The following is a 23132-nucleotide window of genomic DNA, read 5'->3' as shown; positions in this document are numbered from 1 at the left end:
CATTTCATTTCACTTTTTTGAAAAACTTTTGTTGTATTTTTCCTGTTACTATTTGTCCCCCTTATACCCTCTTCCACCTCCACCCATTCCCCTCCCTGCCTCACCCCCACAGCTCTTCGAGGCGAATATGCTCTCTATTTTACGAAAACTTAAACTTGCTTAATTTTACTTTAAATTTATTGGAATTATTTTATTGTTCTATAATTTGCACATAGCCTTTAAGTTCTTCTAAATGATGAAAGAGAAAACTGTCAACTGATAGATTTTATTTACTCTATTGAATCTGTAGTCAGTCAATAGTCAATGGAAAATAATTATTCTAATTAATATCATTACATATTGTAATGCGAATAATGATACTCTTCAAGTCATTTTTTAATTTTATTAAAGTTATTATAGTTTTAACTGAAATTTATTTTTAGGGAAAAAAGTAGGTTAACGAAGTAGTACAAAATGCAAACAGGCCTTTGGGATTGGGACCATTTTGAACAAAGTGCTATAGCACAGACTAGTGGAAAAATGTAATTACTGCATAAATGTTCATGGTTTTTAATCTCGATGGATGTATCTGCTGTTTTAAAAGTTACCTTTTCTTGAAAAATAATGTAGGGAAATTTAAGCTTAAAATGCAATTCTGAATTGAAGTAAGTTTTAAAACTCTAATATTTATTATAGAGGCAATAAGTACTTATTCTGATAATAACCCTATACAATTAAAGTTTTTTCAATGATTAATTTACTTTGGCAGCCACTTCCATAGTTTTTAGATATAATTTAATATAGAGCATAAAGTTTTTAAAAATATCATATACTTTGATGAAAATGAAAATAAAATCAACACTACAAAGAATTTAGTTAATTGGTTACCTTTGATATGATTGCCTGGCTACACATACCCATCTATAAGTCCCCAAAGTATGCCAAATTGTATTTTAAAAATTATATTTGTATGAAAATTCAGTAATTTGTTCTCAATTAACTAATATGTTTATATTAAGTACATGTTTCCTTTCAGTGTAATTATGAGTATCAGTAAATATTTTCACTAGTCTAATTAACCTTAACTGGTTACTACTCTGACATTCCTAGTTATACATTCCAATGTCTTCCCACTTTTTTTCTTTTCCCTTTTGTTCACTTTGAAATATTTAAAACATGTCAAGACATTTAGAGACTAATACCAGCCAGTTATACAAATCTTAAACTTTTTTCATAAATAGTTTTTGTAGAGATACAGCAGTTTTCTGAATACTTAATCATTCTACACATTTTTATTTGTATAGTTTAATTTTATTCATATATGCTGCTAAACCATATATAGTATTATTTTGCAAGGGTTTCAACTTTATATTATGGAGTACACTCTATTTATTTTTCTGAAACTTCTTTAACTATACTTTGAGAATTACCTCAAAATTTAGATTTATTAAAATTAATTTATTTGACTGCTGGATATAATTCTTCTGCATGGAGATGCTATAGTTTATTCATTTTCATGTTGATTTAGGTTGTCTAAATTATTTTCTAAGAGAAATAGTACTCAATAAATATACCTGTTCATGTCTTCTTGTGCCTCAGTGAGAATTTCTGTAAGGTTTCTGGGTCATAAATGATATAGGTAGCCATTTCTATTTCACTAGGTCTTGGTACAGGTCACTATAATTTTTAGTTCTCTGTAATATTCTGAGATTTTGAGTGTAAGATGAAGTTGTTTTTTGCAAGTGTGTTTTGTTTTGATATAGTAGTGCAGCTATCTAAAATTCTTAGTAATATTGACTGCATGGCAATCCAATAAATAATGGTATTGTCTTTTATTTAATGTTTGGCATCCAAAGTTGCCAAAATGTGGGAGATGGACCCATCATATTACATGTTTATGAAGCTCTTGAAATTGCAACTTAATTATCTGCATGTTTCATTTTTCTGATTTAAACGGTTATTTATTGTAAGGCCATGGAAATTAATACTCAATGTTCTAAGCACCCTAGTTTACTACTTTAATTGGTTGAAACCAGGTTTAGTTTCACTCTTTTATAGAGCATCCTCCTAAAGTAAATTAATTCTTCAGTACTTATGACACTGTTGTCTGTTTCTTTTGAAAGGAACTGGCTTACTACTAACATGCTATGAATAGTATGTTGAAGTTTAACCATAGGCAGTAGTTTTTTTTTTTTTTTTCCCAGAAGTTACAGAAATTGTTCCTTTGATTCTCTAAACTGGCTCTGTTCACTAGTTTCTGTTATTTACCTCAGGCCCTCCTACCATTGGTGTTCAGTGCTATTTCTTTCCTGACTTCTTAGTTTTGCTATGGGGGGGGGGGCAAAAGTAAGTTTACAGTTGTCAGTATGTGAAACAGTTTATTTTTGTGTTTTATTAAGTAATGTATTATTTTCCATATGAACAATTGTAAATCTACTTTTTGCCCCACCCTATATTAAAAACTTGGCATTTTAAAAATGATTTCTTTAAGTAACATCAACTTTGGATAGAATAGGCTACTGTCACCTTCCCTAAAGACCCACCTTGGTTGGACTAGATTCCTTGTCGATCTTCTTTAGCCACAATCCACAACTTCTGCTCAGAGCAGAAGAATTAGCCATTTTATCAGAAACCCGAAGCTCCCAGGACTTCATTCCCTGGGTGTGGATCTGGTCCGCACATTACCAACCCTTTCAGTCCTTCTGCTCAATGCTGTTTCTGCTGATAGAACAAAACTGAGTTACGAAAAGCAGAGCAGAAATCTTATTCTTTGATTAAGGAATAGAGAAGGGTGAGATCACGCTGTAATGGCACCTTCTCCCCAACAGGGAAGGAGCCTTCTCTATTAATAGGCTATGGGGTGGGGTAATTAAGTTCTTTCAGGCATGCATCTTTACTCTCTTGTTGCCCTCGGCCCTTTTGCACATGGTTCTTTTTGCACATGATGCCGCATCGTCATCTTGGTTTTTGCATGACACCTTGGCCTTTGTATCCAAAATCCTTTTCAGTTTCTGTAAGCAAGCATAGCTGGCGACAGTTTTGGTATTGAGAAATGCTAGGGTCTTTTGGATATTAGTCTAGTGACACATACTTTGTATTTAGGAAAATATTAATCTATGAATATAACTGACAGTATTCAAATTGAAGTGTAAAAGATATATTTGAAGTGTCTCCTATTTTAGATTTTTAAAAAATCACTCAGTTGGCATCTATTTTTCTTTTGTGCCATTAGGCAATACAGGGGTTAAGGGAAGCTATGCAAGGGTGAAATGGGAAGCCTAAAGCTCCTTAGTTCAAGCCTGAGGGTGTTTGGGGGAAATTGTTAGGTATACAGAAAAAAAAAAAAGCCAAGAAAGAGTCTGCCCCCTTCTATCCTTGTACATTGTGGGAAAGAGAAAGGAAACAGAGCTGAGACCTGTAGATGATCAGAGCTAAGCTCTCCATCCCTGGCTTTGACCCAGGAGCAAGTGCAGATTGGTTAAGTTGAATGACAGATTTAACCCTTCTTACTATTTGAGGTTCTTGGAAGAGATCACCTCTCAGGATGCCCTGGCATTTATCTGGGGACAGGTACTGCAGAGGGAACTTGGCAGTGCATCATGGCTATGTCAAGAAAGGGCCAGCATTAGCTTTCTAGTTTGGCATGGGGGACACAAAGTAGCTGCTTGCCTGTGTCATGACACTCTCCTTAGCGCCCCCATAGTGAGAGATGAGGGATGAGGTGACTTCGCAGAAGAGGGTGTGGAACACATGGCTTGGGTTACGGCTGAACAGAGGATTGCTCCAAGACAAAGAGGGGTCAGCAGTGCCTTGGGACCTGAAGTGGGATTAAGGCAGGAGCGGAGCACAATCCTGTCCAAATTGAGAAGGACCAGCTAAGAATTAGATGAGCTGCAGAGTTCAGCAGTGGAAACCCCACAGAACACCTATAACATTTCTTTGGAAAACAGTGAAGGGATAGAAATATCAGAAACAGACAATTTATTCAAAGGAGCCATTTAGTACACTAAAATTTATTGGGCAGCTTTAAAAGAAAAGGGCAGGTATGCTTTTGAGGAAAATCAGAGCAAAAATAGAGAAATAAACAAGCTACATTTGTTTCTATGTTTTTTCCATTTTTATTGAATCTATTGGAGTGAAACTGGTTAACAAAATTATACTGGTTTCAGGTGCACAATTCCACAATAATTCATCTGTACACTGTATATTGTGTGTTTACCACCCCAAGTCAAGTCTTCAAGTCTTCGTCCATCATCATTTATCTCCCCCATTGTCCCCAGAAATCACTGCACTGTTGTCCATGTCCACGAGTTTTTCTGTTTGTGAGTATGTTTTAAAGCCACAGCAGCCAAACAGAGAAGAGAAGACTTGGAAATGTTCTAGGTTAAAGCTTCTTCTGTACTTTTGCTTTCTCCTAGAGACTCATGGGAGACACCATCAGACTTTCCTCTTGCAGCCTGCAAATGTGGCCATAGCTAGAGATAGCATGCTTGTAGTCCATGGGGGATCTGAGGGGAGATTCTACCTACTTGTCTTGGGGTATCAGATGAAGCAAAATTTCTGCTTTTTGTTTTGTAATCCAGAAGCCTATTATATGGAGGTTACCGTGATCTCTTAATTGCTTAAGGAACATATTTGGAAAATTTTAACACTCTAAGGATATAGGCCAGTATTTCAACTTTTCCAAATCCACGAAGATAGTGCTGGAGAAGCTTGTAGGTTAGTAGCCCCAAATACCACTGAATTTTTTCTTTTGAGAGACAGAGACACCCTGAATCTAATGATGGGAACACTTGAAGGTGATTCTGTGATGAGCCATTTGAATTTCCAGGCCTCTTGCAGATTTCTTCTGCATCCTCCTTTTTTCCTAAACACAGGTAGGGGAGAGGGAGGCATTGAGGGATTTATGATGTGAATGTATTTCTTTTGTAGCACTTACCATCATTGCAATATAAACAATATTTTTGTAATTATTTGTTTGCTACACTCTACATTCCATAGCAATATCTATGTCTGTTGAGCTGTGTTCACCAGCTCTTTGTATGATCTGGCATATATAGGCATTTAATGAATACTGTATGAATAAGTAAATGATTAATGAATTAATCTTAGTAATTTTTTGTGTCAGTCTATAAATAAATAGATATGGTCTGAATTAATTTTTAATAATTCTATGTATGAATAATTAATGAATTAATGTTAATAGTTATTTGTCCATCTATACATAGATATATTATGGTCTGAATTGAGTTAAAGTTTCATCCAAATTTATCTATCAGTACTGTATTAATCTTTTAGTAGAATATAGTAGATCCATTATATTCAGTGGCATGCTGATAAATGTTAATGACTGGCTGTCTGTAAGAAAAAGCCATGATTTGTAGCATTTCCCAATTTCTGTAGTCTAAATGCATTTACCACGGTTACTTTCCAGCAAACCACATTACTTGACTGAATGTGGAGTTGGGAAGAAATGTGTATAACTTGTTCTTAATGACTTAGTGAAAGCTGACTCTGGATCAACAGTGAGCACATTTATGTGCTGGTTTTAGTCATGGATTGTTCTTCACTTATAAAGATTGTGCTGGTGGTATGCATTCAATAGAACATGTATTTTTAAAAGATTTTGAATTAGTTAAATGCTATCAATAGTAAAAGATACACTCAAATGTCTCGATAGCTCAACACAGTAGATGTTTGTTTCTCACCTACATCAAATCCACACTGGTGTCGCTGATCAGCAGAGTATTCTCTTGCAAGTGCTCATTCAGGTTCCCAGCTTACATTTTTGGTGTGGCTCCTTTATCCTCTAGAGTCTTGAATGAAGAGCATGATAGTAGCATGAGAGTTTTCTAATAATCATGAGAATGGCCCACATCATTCCATTTATAACCCAGTGACCAGAATGTAGTCATATGGCCATGGCTATCCCTAGCTACAAGGGAAATTGGGAAATGTAATTTCTAAGAGAAAAAGGAAATAGCCAGTTTTTTCCACAGTTTTCTAGTCACCTGATAGGGTTAAGCGGATCAATTTGCACTCTTTTCTTCTCAGTCAAATGTACACATTTATTAGCAGGCTAGCAATAATTAGAGGTAGAACTTAGTAAATTCTTTTTTTTTTTTTTTTGCACATTAGCTATATCTTATGAGCTTGACCTATGGTCTCATTAGCACCAGTCTTCAACCAATAATCTCACCCTTCTCAGAATTACTCTATTATTTATCACCTCTATTTAGATGAAAATCACAGCATTTTCAGAGCTTTAAATTCCATTAAATTATTGTATGCCCTTAACATAATTTTGGTTTTGCTTTTTTTGACTACTCAGTTTAGCTATTACATATACCATTTTTATTGTTTTAAAGAGATATTTTTATTTTCCCAAGTTGTTTTCCCCTTTCACACCCACCAAGGATGACTGTGGAATGGAACATATGTTCATAAGTGACAAATTTGGGTCATGAGTATTTCCTGTCTCATATTGCTATATTACTTTGAAAAAGTTGGCATATTTAGAATTGACTGTAATAATACCTTATAATTTTGAAATCTGTATGACTTTGTAATTATATGGCCTAGATGTTTTTATATTTATGAGGATCAGCAAAACTAATAGGTTCTAACCGTGGGATTTATAGCCATATAAAATTTCTAAGATATATATTTTTAAGTATATTTTATTGATTATGTTGTTACAGTAGTTCCAATTTTTTCCCCTTTGCTCCCCTCTGCCCAGTACCCCCCTTCCCTCAGCAACCCCACCCCCCTTAGTTCATGTCCATGGGTCATGCATATAAGTTCTTTGGCATCACCCTTTCCTATATTATTCTTAACTTCCCCCTGTCTAATTTGTACCAAGTGATTATGCTTCTTAGTCCCTGCACCATTTCCCTATTTATCCCCCTCCCCTTTTCCCCCTCCCAGCTGCTAACCCTCCAAATGATTCCCATACCTATGATTCTGTTCCTATTCTGGTTTGCTTAGTTGGATTTTGTTTTTATTTTTTAGATTCAGTTGTTGATAGTTGTGAGTTTGTTGTCATTTTAGTGTTCATAGTTTTGATCTTCTTTTTCTTAAATAAGTCCCTTTAACATTTCATATAATAATGGCTTGGTGATGATGAACTCCTTTAGCTTCACCTTGTCTGGGAAGCACTTCATCTGCCCTTTCATTCTAAATGATAGCTTTGCTGGATAGAGTAATCTTGGTTGTAGGTTGCTTTTCATCACATTGAATACTGCTTGCCAATCCCTCCCTGCCTGCAAAGTGTCCTCTGAGAAATCAGCTGACAGTCCTATAGGCACCCCCCTATAGGCAACTCTCCACCTCTCTCTTGCTGCTCCCAGGGCTCTTCTCTTTATCTTTCACCTTTGGCATCTCAATCATGAAGCATCCTGGTGTGGTGCCCTCTGGGTCCAGCTCACAAAATTTGGGAAGTATTCCTCATTTTTTTTCAATTCTTGCTTCCTCATTCTGCACTGGTTGACTGTTTTTTTCTTCTTTATGTTCCAAATCATTGATTTGAACCCTGGTTTCCTTCCCTTCACCATTGGTTCTGTGTGGATTTTCCTTCATTTCACTCGAATAGCCTTCATTTCTTCTCTTATGAACTTGCCATACTCAAGCATATCTGTCAAGTCTGTGAGCATCTTTATCACCAGTGTTTTGAATTCTGTGTCTGTTAGGTTGTCTATCTCCTCATCTGTTGGGTTGTCTATCTCCTCATCGCTTAGTTCTCTCACTGGAACCTTGATCCATTTCCCCTTTTGGGCCATACTTCTCTGTCTCCTCATTCTGACAGGCTCCTCTGTTTGTTTGCCTCCATGTCCCAGGTAGAGCTGTCACTCCTGTTATGTTGTAATGGTTCTAAGATATTTTAAATAGCATTCACCATAAGATGCAGTTAGTGGTTAACTTTATTGGTTAAAAAGTTTCATTAATAAAATTCTTGCTGTTTTATTTCCATATGTTAAATTTTGTTCTGTTGCTACAGAATTTGCCTCTAATAGACATTAGTTATCTCACCGCCAATTAGTGAAAACTCATCTCACTGCGTGTATATGTGTTTGTACTTGTGAATAATTGTTCTGTGTCACTGATTTATAAGTTAAGTTGCTGTGTGTGTAAGACCTTCAGGTGAAAGTGTCAATCCCTTGTACTACTTGAAGTGAATAGATTTAGGCTTCCTGAGCTTTAAAGATTAATCAACTATTAATTCAAGGGTGGGAGGAGACAGAAAAAGAAGAAAAGAAATGTAATTCGGTACTGGGATATGAGGATACTAGAAGCTAGCAGTTTAAAGGGAACATAGAAACTAGCCAGAAAAAGAGCAATCAGTATGTAGAGCCCAAAGAGTATGGGAATACAATATTCCCTTACTTATCATGGGTATTACATTCTAGACCCCCCGCGATAGGTGAAAATCAGTGAAGTAGGAACCTTACATTTATTTTAGTATTTACTGTACAGTACCGCAAAATCCCATGATATAGTGAAAAATCCAAAATAAATAATTAAATATAATATTTTAAAAAATCCCGTGATACGGTGAGGCCGCCATAAGTGAACCGTGATATAGAGAGGGACAACTGTAGTATTAATACATAAAGCGTCTTTAATGAGAATCAAACATCATACATCATGCCTTCCATTTATCTTATATTACTATCCACTGGGTGTTAATAGATGGGGAACAGGAAGCCCATAGTCTTTCCAAGTCTTTTTCTCATTTTGGGCTACACGTAAGTCATAGATTTTTCTAGTTCGCACTGAGGTAAATTAGCAAAACTGATCATGACCTCTATTGGCCTTATCTAGCCACTCTGAGAACACACTCGTAACTCACTTCACATATTAAGCTGGGAATCTCTGCCCTGACCAGTGGTTCTCTAACTTTATCAAGCATCAGAATTACCAGTAGGATTTTGCAAAAACAAACAAACAAAACAAAAACATTTCTGGTTCCCACCCGAAATTTCTGATTCAGTAGTGTTAGAGTGAGGGCCTGAGAATTTGCAGGTCTACTGAGTTCCCACGTGATACTGGTGCTGCTGTTCCAGGGATATTCTTTGAGCATCTCTGTTCTAGAAGAGTTAGTTAAGTAACCTGCTTACCTTGTGATAAATTATGAAGCAGCAATAGGTTGTTTTGCAGATGATTATGATTGGCTAATTGTCTCATTGACTTTCTTTTCTGTTTCATTGTCAGTTACCAGGAAGGAAAGGATGTTATTCTTGAATATTCTGAGTGTGACTTATTCTACATAAATTCACATCACAGAATCATGTAGGATATATTATTATTGTATCATGAGTAATGTTTAAAATAAACAGAAAAAAGTTGAATATCAAACAATTTATTTGAACATTATTTTCTGGTTCTATTTTTATTTTATTTTTTCACTTTTTTATTTTTATTTAATCTTTTAAAAAGTTTTTTACATTACCTTTTAGTCCTCTTATGTCCCCCTTCATCCCAGCAATTACCACACTGTTGTCCATGTCCATGAGTCCCTTTTTCCTTTGCCTTTCTTTTAAGAGATCTGCAGTACCTACATTTGTCACAAGATGGCATTGAAAGGCTGGAGGTTTTGTTTGAAACTTGATTTTTCAAACTATTAATGAGTTAGATATATTTATATTTTATGTGAATTCAAACCAAAAGAAATTTGAAATATGAGGTATTTATTTTTAAAAATTGAGTGAGCTTTTGGTGTTTTCATATAAAAACTTTCTTAATTAGTTATAAAAAAGTAAGTAGTCACATATATTGACATTATTGATGACTAATTCTTTTGGAAATCTATGAAAACATAACTCTTAATGTAATAACATCAAACATTTTATTATCATGTATCCTCCAGAGGTCTTCAAATAAATTCAAGTTAGCAAGCATTTTAAAGGTCTTACTGTTCTATGATTTATAAGGTCTTACTATGCGTAAGAAGATATACATCTTGCTTGCAATGAGCTTTAAATTTAGTTGGGAAAAAGAAATGTATCTACAATTCAAAGAGAGAAAAAAATAACACAATGTTGTGTGATATGGAATATATAAACAATATGAACTGGAATAAGCAATTGAACAAAAAAATTTATATGTTATTTTACAAAAACATACTTGTATTAGTTGAAAACACTCTTTAATCCTTCTTTTACTCTGGTTATATGTACTATTATAATTAAACTTATGAGGAAATATTCAGCAATATTGAGAAATGTGTAAGATTCAGTATTTGACATAAATAAAACATCAGAACCACTCATTTGAATTATGAACTCATCTTTTATTTTATGAATATGTGATTTTATTTTTTTCTGATTAATTAAAATATTTTTCAGAAGAGGGTGAAGATTTTGTAGTCACATAGACATTACTTATGATATTCTTAGATTCCCGGAGTCTGAAAACCATATTTATGTTAAAAAATCAAGTGTAGAATGGTGGTTACCGGGATATTGTGGTTGAGGGAAAGGTGGCTGATACACTGTTTAATAGGTATAGATTTTGAATGCTGCAAACTGATCAAGTTTTAGAGATCTGTTTCATAGCAGTGTGAATATACTTAACGCTGTTGGACTGTGCACTTAAAAAAGTGTCTTACTAGAAACTATGAGCAAATAATAGGTTTTTATTGAAGATCAACAATGTTTCTAGCTTTATTTTAGCTACTTAAAAGAAATAAGACCCTTTTAGGAAGCCTATCATATAATTGGTGATAGAAGATTAACCCAGTATACTAATAAAGTAATCTACTGAAAGTATAACATATATTAGGCATTTTGCTAGACATGTATATTTTATTTAAAAATATTTTTATTTCTAAAATTAAACTTATTGGGGTGACATTAGTTAGTAAAATTATATGTTTCAAGTGTACAAGTCTATGATACATCATAGAAATTATTTGTCATTTTTTCAGTCCTCAATACAGGAAAGTTAGTATTATCATCCCTATTTCCCCATTTTATCATTTAGGATACTAAGTACTGAATATTCATATCTATAGTACCTTGTTGAATGTTGCAAAGTTTCTAATCATGGAGTTGGTATTTAAACCCAAGCCTGTCCTGTCTAGCCTCAAAATCCATTTTCTGTAAACTACACCATGCTCCTAATTTAAATAAAAAATAATTAAAGAATACATATAAAAAACTAATACTTTGTTTGGTATTTTTACTACCAGTAAACATTGTCTATTTTATTATAATTATTCTGGCAAAATTAAAATAAAGGACAGTTAATGGTAGGTGTTAATCTGGATTACATTTTAACTTCAGGAAGAATAACCATATACTTTTTTGTTGACTTGAATTGTCTCTCTTTTTGTTTGTTTTTAACTTTTGGAAACACTAATTTCTTTTTCCTGTGTATTCATGTGCAGGTTATGTGGGTATGTAATTTGTGCCGAAAACAACAAGAAATCCTCACTAAATCAGGAGCATGGTTTTATAATAGTGGATCTAATACACCACAGCAACCTGACCAAAAGGCTCTCCGAGGACTGCGGAATGAGGAGGCGCCTCAGGAGAAGAAAGCAAAACTGCATGAGCAGGCCCAGTTCCAAGGACCCTCAGGTGACTTATCTGTACCTGCAGTGGAGAAAAGTCGATCTCATGGGCTCACAAGACAGAATTCTATTAAAAATGGGTCAGGAGTGAAGCACCAAATTGCCAGTGACATAGCTTCAGACAGGTAAACATTTTGCTTAATCTTTAGGTAAACATTATTTTTAATCTTCATTCCAAAAAGAAATAAAAATACATGTAATGTTTAGTCAACTCGTTGTCTAAATGTAATGTAAATGTCCATCTTGTATACAAATGCTTAAAGTGATGTTTAGTGCTTAAGCTATTATAGGTCTGGACAATCTTAAATTTGATAAAGGAGTGTCAGGTTATCTGATTTTCCAGAATAAAGAAGTAAAATAAAACAGGGAACTTAGATAGGAGGTTGTTGTCATAGGAAGAAACTGGACAATGAGAAGGAAGAAGAGATGATTTTAAGACACGTTAGAGAGGTTGGACTGATAGACTAACTGGAAGTGGGAGTTAAGAGAATGGGGAAGGTTAACAGTGTTTCTCAAGATTCTGCCCTGGGCTGAAGGATGAAGTGGTTTTCCAGTAGGTAAATACAGAAGAAAGGATTTAATGAATTTGATATATCCACGGACTGACTCTGTTACTACTATTTGGCTCAATTTTATGGCCTTCTCCATGTTAAAATTGTTAGGGTTTATAGTTCTTACATTTCCTACCTTTGAAAGGAGGAAAATGAAAAATTTTCGTGTGAAGATTATTTTTCTATTCCATATTTCTCTTTTGAATTAAAAATTTTAAGGAAAATCTGGTTTATACTATATATATTGTGCAGAAGTGGCAGATGCGTTTCTGTGTAAACAAGTATAGAGTCATGCCTTTGTGGAAAAACAAATTAAATTGTCCTTACAGCGTGGTGGATTCTGAGCAGTCAGGTGAGATAACTGGGAGTCACTAAAGATGGTGACTAAAGCCATCACACAGATGTGTTGCTAAAGTCTTGGGAGAATAGTAAAATGATGGCTGCACCAGTTTTTTGTTTTGTTTTGTTTTGTTTCATTTTGTTTTGAAAACTAGTAGTGAAACAGGCAATGTGATTCTATCTTTGGGTGAAACCATGGTGATTTCATAACTGGAATACTGTGAACACATCTCATTGCAGAATCTCAGGAACCCAAGAATTTTTAGGTAGGAAGATTGTTTTAGGTTTAGAACTTAAGCACACAAAGGTTTGAGGGCAGATAGTTTATTCGGATGCCCAGCCCAGAAACCACCTGTAGGGGAGAGGAAAATGACCCAGTAATGAGGGCAAACACAATACTGCGTGCATTCGAGAGCAGTTTACCTCTTCTGGTAGTTGTGTCTCAATCTTTCAGGGACTTCTAGAAGACACAGGGTATCATGACTTCAGTTATTTCTCATGATCGGCTAGGACGCTGGGGTATTTATCCATAACTGTCTGTTGTTATTGGTCTAGGCCTGCTCTGCTGTATATAAAGTATTTTAGGATGGACTGTATGCATTTTGTTCTGACATTGAATAAATATCAAGACTGATCTTGCATGGATCATAAAAAAAAAAAATCACCCTGTTTGAAAAGGATATATATAGAATTTTGTTCCATGCCTTCTAAACTGGGTGCAGAGGCATAGGTATCAACTTCTGAACTTATTCATAGCATATCATTCTGAAGTATTATTTCTTTTTTGTTATTAAAGCTTACCACAAGTTTGACAGTTTAAAAAAGGTTTCTTAACCTTTTTTATAGGTTAGAAGTTAAAAAATGAAATAACATATGAAAAGTACATATTATAGGAAAGTTTGATTAAATTAAGTTTATTTTTTTCTTTATGAATGTGTTAAAAGTTATTTTGTTCTAAGTGACTTCTTATTGCGATAGAAATGGATTTGATAGCTACTTGAAAAATTACTATGCTGATTTAAAATATAGTTTAAGAGCTTGTTCTATAAATACTCCAATTTTTTTATTTGCATTATTTTTTGAATTCTTGTTTTTAGAGTAAACTTTAGACCACTGAGCTCATAGAAAAGAATTTTCTTATGCTTCAGGGAGTAATTTTCTTCTGTGTATTATCCCCTTATTCTATATAGCTACTCCATACCCTAGCCACTCAGTATTTTTTTTTTGTCTTTTGCAACTACTGTTGCTATTTCTGCTTGTGTGTATTTTATAGATATTCTCTGCAAACATAGGAATGTAATGTATATGTACTTATTCCTTTAAAATGATAGCATAAATATATATGGTATTCTATTTTTCTTTTTCATTTATTAACGTATGTTGGAGACCTTTCTTTACCAGTACCTAACAAGTGTGCTTCTTCATTATTTTATTTTTATTTTTTTTATCTTCACCTGAGGACATGCTCATTGATATTAGAGACAGGGGAAGGGGAGGAGAGAGAGAGGGAGAGAAACTTCAATGTGAGAGAGAAGCATCAATTGGTTGCGTCGCTCATGCACTCCCACTGGAACTGAACTGTAACTCAGGCATGTGCCCTGACTGAGAATTGTACCTGCGACCTTTCGGTTTATGGATGACACTCCAACCAACCAAGCCACACTGACCAGGGCCATGTTTTGTTATTTTTTTATTTTTTATTTTTATTTTTTAATTTATTTGTTTATTTATTTATTTTTAGAGCAAGAAGAAAGGAGAAAGAGAGGGAGAGAAACATCACTTTGTGGTTGCCTCTCATTCGCGCCCTCAACTGGGGACCTTACGTGCAATCTAGTCATGTGCCCTGACTGGGAATCGAACCAGTGAAACTTGGCTCGCAGGCCGATGCTCAATCCACTGAGCCACAGCAGCCAGGGTTGCCATGATTATTTTTAATGGTTGTGTCAAAATTATTTAGTCCCTAATGAGGCTAACCTAGGCTATTATCTTTTTTTTTTTGCTATTACAAACACTATTGTAATAAATAATCTCATGTATACATATATGCATATACATGCATATATATACCTTTATATATGCATATATACAAATGCATGTGTATACTTATAATTTTGTATAAGAGCAAATCTATAAGATAAGCTAAAGTTCTCAGAGGTGGAATTACTTTGTCAGAGTATGTGCAGTTTCAATTTTTTATAGGCATTGCCAAATTCCTTACAATAGAGGATGTACCAATTTATACTACTATCAACAAAAACACTTGATTTTTACCAGTCTGATTGGTGAAAAACAACACTGCATTATACTTTTAATATTTCTTTCTCATATCATAAATGAATCAAGTTGAGCATTTTTGTATATGTCTAAGAACATTATATTAATACTTCTTTTTTTCTTTTTGAAATTTAGCTTCATATATCTTGCCCATTTTTCTATTGAGTTGTTAATCTTCATCTAAATGGATATTTAGCATCTCCATTTATATTATGGAACATAACCTTCTGTGGAATGGATTGTGTATTAGCTTTCGATTGCTGTGATTTACCACAAATCTGGTGGTTTAAAACAACATAAATTTATTACCTCAGTTTCCATGGATCAAGATCAGACTACAGGTTAGCTGAATCCTTGGCTTAGAGTCTCACTAGGCTGAAATCAAGGTGTTGGCTGGAGCTGTGACATCATTTGATACTTGGGATTCTTTTCAAAGCTCACCGATTGTGGGCAAAATTCAGTGTCTTCCAGTTGTATTAATGAAACCCTCAGCTCTTAGAGGCCACCCACTATTCCCTTGCAAGTGTCCCCACAGCATCACAGTTTTTTTCTTTTTCTTCAAAACCAACAGAGGAATATCTATGCTGCTTTGAGTCTTTTGGACTTCTGTCTCTGTCATATACAAACTCTTTTAAAGGGCTAACCTGCTCAATCTAGCCTACCTATGACAGCTTCCCTTTTAGCTTAAAGTCACCGGAGTAGGAACTTTAATTATATCCACAGAGTCATCTCACTTTTGTCATACAATGTAATCTTACCATGGCAGTTATATCCCATCATAGTCACAGGACCTGCTCACACTTAAGGATTGCAGGGGGCTGGTGATCATACAAGTGTGTACGCCAGAAAGTGGGGTCATTTTAGAAACCTATGTACCTCAGATTGCAAATGCTTTTTCCCAGTTTGTTACTATTTTTGACTTCACTTACTCGTTTTCCAAAGCTTAAACATACACATGTTTTTTACTGTGGTAAAAATTCTTTCGACTATTTATTTTTTAGGGAGGTATATTCATTATTTTATGGAGGAAAAAAAATCACCCTTTTAGAGTGTACAATTCAGTGGTTTTAGTATATTTATGAATCTGTGAAACCATCACCTCTGTTTAATTCCAGAACCTTTCAATCACCTTCAGAAGAAACACTGTTCTCATTAACAGTCACTTCTCGTTCTCTTCCGCCCTCTGCTTCCTGACGACTACTAATCTACTTTATATCTCTATGGTTTTGCCTATTCTGGACATTACATAAAAAAGTGGAATCTTACAATATGTGGCCTTTTGTGATCTGGCTTCTTTCATGTACCATGTTTTCAAGGTTCATCCATCTTGTAGCATGAATCAGTAATTTATTTGTTTTTATGACTGAATAATATTTTATTGTATGAATATATGACAGTTTGTTCATGCATTGAGTTATTTCTATTTTTTGTCTATTATGAGTAATGCTATTAATGCAAGTTTTTATGTGGACATATGTTTTTAAATCTTTTGTGTGCGTTTTTGATTATGATCATCCCAGTGTGTATAAAGTTGTTATCTCGTTGTGGTTTTGATTTGCATTTCTCTAATGATTAATGATGTTGATCATCTTTTCTTCTGTTTATTGACCATTTATATATCTTCAATGGAGAGGTGTCTAGTCTAATCCTTTGTTGTAGCCCTTTGCTAAGATAAAAATATTCCTATAATTTCTTTTGATACTATTATTAATATTTCCTCTATTATTAATATTTTACTTTTACATAGTAAAACAGGAATCTGTCTGAAATTTATTAGAGTATGGTGTGAGGTACAGACCCAAACTTAACTTTTTCCATATGATTATCTTTTGTCCCACTGTATTTATTGAGGGAGCAATCTTTTCTTCCCACTGATTTGAGATGCTATTTTTTAAATCACATATTGATTACTATGTGTTAGGGTGTATGTATAGATGTTCTGTATTGTTCAATTGATCAATCTGTTCAGACAAAGCTTATACATATCTAGTTTCAAAAATCCCATTTCCATTACTTAAGCAAACCAAACTATTAGTTGTTGAAAGCAAGAAAATTGGCAACATGAACTTTAGTAATACACTTCATAGTTATATAACTACAGTACACATTGTGGTGTATATTTGATCATGCAATGAATAAATTTTGAAGAGTTAGGAAGGTCCTGCAGAGTGGGAAGATTGATGTTTTTACAATAATACTTCTTCCAGTTATATAGCTTGAATATATTAGTGACCAGACTAAGAAGTGAGAAGAAAAATAGCAATTATGATGGAAAGGAAGAATGAAAAATTCTTTACCTATAGTATATTGCTGGAAACGGCATTGTAAGTCAAAGGATAAGGGTTCATTTCAACTTTTAAAACGCTTAGAAATAAGCCTGTGTTTATTTTTTGCCACCAGATGGCGAAGGTGCACCCTAAAAGCAGAACTGTTTAGTTTTGTGATTATTTCAATTGATTTATTTTCAGAGATGGTTATAGACCAATAAGTGGATTAAGTTGGCACTTGAGATTGTAATAAACAGGACTTCTTGTGTAACATTGATTTTCATATTGAAATATGATATTTATTCTCAAATGTTTATTTTTTGTTCTGATATCTCCATGTACCAGACTTGTATTTACAACTGGAGGCTGTAGAATGTTACCTCTTCTCCCACAAGTACTTCAGCATCAAAATATTCTGATTTTAAGTGTTTATTTCCTCCCTAAATAATGTCATTCCCTAGTCTTGCTGATTGCAACATCAATCATCCTGCTTCCTAAATTAAGATACTTAGGTGTTTATTTTCTAATTCTTTTCCTCTTAATTTTCATATTCAGTGATTATTTACTTAAGTTTTTGGTCAATTCCATCTCCATTATATCTCTTATATTCCACCCTTCTTTCCAATGTGGATATTGTCACTGCCCTGTTTATGCATTAACTATGTCTACCTTTCTTTCTGGCTTCCTGTTTCTCAGTTTATTTGCTTTTTTTCATATTCTTTGTTTCCAGATTTATGATTTTAAGTACAGATATGCTGAAGTTATTTTTTTGGCTCACTTATGATGGCTTCTCATTTTTACTTAAAATGTAAATCCTTAGTTTTCTAAAAGAAACTAACAATTTATCGAGTACCTACTTTGTCCTAGGCTCTGGGACAAAAATTTTCAGGCATTATAATTTTAATTTACATAACAATGTTGTAAGGTGGGGTTTAAGATACGTTTTGTATATAGAAGTAATTTCCTAAGATTCCAAAATTAGAGGAAGATTTTCGACCAAAACAGGTTTTTCTGACTCCTGTCATTCTACATGCTGCGGCTCACTATTACCTGTCCTTTCTAAGCTTCTCTCTCACCTCTTCTTTTTCCATTCCCCTAACACGACCTACAACTAGCCACAGCAGATAACTAACAAATTCAGAAACGTCATTCATCCTTAAAATTTAAGTATTTTCTCATGCTTTTCCTCTTATCTAGAATTTTGTTCTAGCTATGCTTACGATAACCCAACAAATATTTACTGAATGTTGATCATGTGCCATACAGATTACAAGATGCTGAAGTTACAGCAGTGGTAGCAGTGAACAAAATCCCTCAGGTAGATTGCTTTTTAGTTAGAGAAGACAAAGGAATATAAAAGCTAACTGTTGTACTGGGTAGCAATATAGCTTGAGGCCTGTGCATTCTATTGCTTAATTGCTTACTATAGGGGATTGGACAATTTATACTTTTATAAAGTTACTAGGATTCCTATTTTTTAACTCTTTAGTCAACATAATGCTTTAAAACTTTTGATTCTTACCAGTCTGATTGTTAAAAGAGATACTGCTTTATACTTTTACTCTTGTATCATACATGAGTCAAGTTGAGCATTTCTGCAGAACTCCAGGGGGTTCCATTCACTAGATGTGAGTGGCTCAGCCTGTAGTTGGTACCTCTCCTGCCTGAGCAACAAGTGCTGTGCAGGACAATAATACAGGAGGAGGGAAGGGAATTTTGGAGGGGGATGGTTAACAATTTTTAATTAGAGGTTAGGGAAGGCCTTAGCACTGAGTTAAGACTTGAGGGAGTTGAAGAAGTGAGCCATGTGGATATCTGGGGGAAGAACACTCCAGGAAGAGAAATAGCAAGGGTCAAGATCCTTACAGGAGGGTGCACCTTGGAATGTCTTCCTAAATTTTCCTTTTCCTTTCAAGTTCAGCTTGTGTCCCTACTTACATGAAGCCTTCTCTTATTTTTTTCCAGCAAGAATTATATTTTTTGCTTATAAAGAGTACATATATATATATATCTCCTTTATTTATATTTATGTATTTCAACATTTATCACTGTCTGCCCTTTAGTATACTTGTTGTCAATGTATCTTGTCCCCTTACCATATTTTGAATAACTTGAGGGCATCCTATCATTTACGTCTTTGTTTCTGTATATGCCTAGTTTAGGTTCTAGAAATAGTAGGTACTGATCGAATATTAATTGAAATACATTGAATCACTGAAATTACAAGTAGATAACCAATTCTTTCTTTTATTTTTTATCTGTTACAACTGTCCTGTGTTTAGAACAATTGAACTTATTTACAGAATCCAGTACTAATTTATTTTGTAATGTCTTTGTAAAAATATATTCACCTGTATAATAGAACTAAACTATTGGTTTTTACATATAAGGTTGGTCTCTATAATTCTGTGGTTTCTTAGAGACCTGCAATGATGATGGGCATGCTAAGTGCTTTAACATTTTTCAAAAGAAATTCTCATGCCTATTTGCTTTGACCTATCATATTTCAGCTTCACTTTAAAGATTTTGATTTAATACCTTGCTTTTTTTCCATGTTCTTCAATCTATTTTTGGCAGGGTGACCTATATTCCAGTTTGTCAGGGCCATTGCTGGCTTATACCTGTTGTTCCAGCATAATGATTAAGCAAACACATTTCACTCTCTTGGAAGATTTCTGTTTGCTATCTAGTGAAACTAGTAATTCTTAGACTTATGGAAAGTTCTCCATGGAACTATATTACAGCAAATATTACTTCAGGTTACTTAGTCTACAATATTTATTGAGTATATACTTTATTTATAATGCTACTTTATATAGAGAAGTACAAAGACAGTAGAAGATACTCTGTGCCATAAGAATTTAATAAGTCAGCGTAAACAATGTAGTTATATAACTATTTGAAACTGGTAAAAACTAATGTAACAAAATATAACTTAGAAATATATGGAACCAATAGGAAAATTTAGGGGAGATTTTATAGATTTGTTAAAACTTCAAAATTTTAATGAAGGAATTTTAAAGACAGAAGAAAATACAACATGATTTAAAAATAATAGGAAAACAAGGTGTGTAGTATAGATATTCCTAGATCATAAGTATATCTTCTGCCACTTTTTGTTTTATTTTTGTTCTCAGATATAGAGTTTTGTTAATCATATTGATCACTTTATGGCACTTCAGTGATCTGTGTGGTGTTTCTCTTTTTTGTAATTTTTTCAAACCTTTGAAATATAATATCTTTGAATAATAAAAAATTTTATGTTGTGTATATATGTGTTTTAAATTATTTAAATGATGTGGTCTGGTACATTAGGTCTCACATTTTTAAAGATTTATTTAAGCAGGAATATCAGTTTGTTGCTCTAGACTATTGCATTATACTCTGTGGCATACAAAATAATGGTCCCTAAACATGTCCACGCCCTGATCCCTGGAATCTCTGCATGTGTTATCTCACATGGCAAAAGGGATTTTGCTGGTGTGGTTAAGGTTATGGAATTTGGGTGTGGAGATTATCCTGGATTATCTAGGTGAGTTTAATCTAATCATCTGAGTCCTTAAAAGTGGAGAACCTTTCCCGACTGGTTCAAAGAGATGAGATGGAAAAGGAGGAGGAGAAATTCAAAGCACAAATGGACTTGACCGGCCTTTGTAGAGTCTGGAGATGGAGGAAGGGGGCCACGAGTTAATTCAGCAGCTTCTTTGAAGCTGGAAATCACTGCAGTTTACGGTCAGTGGGAAAATGGTGACTTTATTCTACAACCAAGAGGGGCTGAATTCTGCTAACCAAAAGGAATTCAACCAGAAGCTTGATTTTAGTCCATCAAAGTTTTTACTAGACTTCTGACCTATAGAATTGTAAAACAATAACCTGGTGTTTGAAAACTAATACAGTATACCCTCACTTATTGTGGGTATTACATTCTAGACCCCCCCGCGATAGGTGAATATCCGCTAAGTAGGAACCTTACATTTATTTTAGTATTCATATATATTTTAAGGCTTTATAAACCCTTCCCACACACTTATAAACTGTTCCCAGTCCCTTATTAACCTTTCCCACTCCCTTATTAACCTTTTCCACACTTTTATAAACACTACTTATGTTCTTAAACATATTCCACACTCTTAAACCTACGTAACTTTAACAACATACGTATACAGTATTGCAAAATCCCACAATATAGTGAAAAATCCACGATAAATAATTAAATATAATATTTTAAAAAATCCTGCGATACAGTGAGGCCGCGATAAGTGAACCGCGATATAGAGAGGGACTACTGTACATATTTCCTAGTGTGCATTTACCATATGTTATCTGACAATCTGTTAGTGATGGATGGCCTAGATTACGTGAAAACTCCTCATTATTATAAACATTGAATCAATGAACATTCCTGTAACATGTCTCCTTAGGGACCTATGCAAGACTTTCTCTGTAGTCTGTATATCTAGATGTGGAATTACTGTGACATAGGATATGTTTACTTCATTTCTCTGGTTCAGTCCTCAGGAATGGCTCTGTCTATACTCTTGCTTGCAGTTCTTGAGGATGTGTGATTCCCCATATTGCAACTAATATTTAATATTATTCAGACTTTTGCTTTTTTGCCAGCCTGGTGAATGTTAAGGGATATTTTTTGTGTTAATTTGCATTTTTTGATTACATTGAAGCCAAGCATTCCTTCATATACTTGTTGGATCTTTGGGTTGCCATTACTGTGAATTGTTTATGTGTATCATTTGCTCATTTGAAAAGAAAATAGCTTCCCATAATTTTTTTCTGCAGTGTCTTTGCTGAACACATATTCTTATTTTGAATACTAAAATTCGTTACTTTTTTTACTTTATAGTTGTGATCTTTTAGTCATGATTAAGAGACCTTACTCAAAGATCCTGAAAATACTCTTTTACACTTTCTACTACTAGCTTTTAGTTCTACCTTTCTCATATGTCATTAATCACCCTGGAGTTCACGAGGGAATATGAAAAAGTATGAATCAAATTTACTTTTCCCGTATATTGAGCCAATGTTCTCAGCAGTAGCTATTAAACAATCCATTTGTACTCTACTGCTTTTTGGCAGTACCTCTGTTTATAACATGTTCCTTTATATAGTTGGGCCATTTTTGAGTTCTCTATTCTGTCATATTGGTGCACTTCTCCTGTGACATTACCACACTATTTTTAAACATCCTTTGAGGATTTTTATAGATAATTACATCACCTGTACCAAAGACAGCTTTATCTCTTACTTTTCAATTTGTAAGCTATTTATTCCCATTACTTGTGCTGTTTTACTGGCTAGTGCCTCCACTACAAATAGAAGTGGTGAAAGTGACATCTTTGCCTTATTCCCAATCTTAAGGTGAATGCTTTCAGTGCTTCACAATCGAATGTGATATTAGTTGTACATTTTTCACAGATGCCCTTTATGAGGTTGAGGATTTTTTCTTTTGTTAGTAGTTTATTGAGAATTTTTGTCATGTGTGGCTGTGGAATTTTTGATACTTGTTTTTTTTCTGTCTGTACTGAGACAATAATATGATTTTCCTTCTTTAGTCTATTTATATAATGAATTACATTGATATTTTTCAAATGTAGTATCAACCTTGAATTCCTGGGATACCACTTTTGGCCATGATGGTATTATTCTACAAGTATTTATATATTGCTGGAGTTTATTTACTAATATTTTGTTAAAGAATTTTAAAATTTATGTTTATGAAGGATATTGGTGTATAGTTTCCTTTTCTTGTAACATTATTAGTTTTGGTATCCAGGGAATAGTGGCTTCATGATTTAGAAAGTGATCTTCTTATCTTAAATTTTCTGCCATAGTTTGTATAGAACTATTATTTCTTCTCTAAATGTTTGACAGGATTTGCCTCTGATGCCAGAGGCTTGGAGTTCTCATGTGGGTAGGGTTTCTTTTAATAACTAATAATTTAAATTGTTCAATAGATACAGAACTGAATGTTCAGGGTACTTATTTATTCTTGAGCATGTGGATATTCTTACAGTCTAGTTTTGGTTTTATAAGCTATGAAAGCTGTATTCATTTGGGGATGTCTCACTAATTATTTGAAAGTCATTTTATCTTCTTTCTTATAACATACTGCAGACAGAATAAGGCATTTTGATA

At 34.0% G+C, this 23132-nt stretch overlaps 1 protein-coding gene across 5 annotated transcripts in view; it reads left to right on the top strand.

Moving 5' to 3' along the window:
- RIMS2 (regulating synaptic membrane exocytosis 2) overlaps window positions 1–23132 on the top strand; it is a 426764-nt gene that overhangs the window by 114704 nt on the left and 288928 nt on the right. For all 5 annotated transcript variants that reach the window (XM_090283463.1, XM_090283465.1, XM_090283467.1 and 2 more), the window contains one exon: window positions 11366–11676. In XM_090283463.1, coding sequence (XP_090139589.1) covers window positions 11366–11676 — 311 coding nt within the window. The remainder of the gene's footprint in view (window positions 1–11365; window positions 11677–23132) is intronic.

This window comes from Furipterus horrens, unplaced genomic scaffold (assembly GCF_987537825.1).
Source record: "Furipterus horrens unplaced genomic scaffold, mFurHor1.1.pri manual_scaffold_7, whole genome shotgun sequence".
In the NCBI taxonomy this organism is placed as follows: domain Eukaryota; kingdom Metazoa; phylum Chordata; class Mammalia; order Chiroptera; family Furipteridae; genus Furipterus; species Furipterus horrens.
This window is presented reverse-complemented; position numbering and strand designations above follow the sequence as displayed.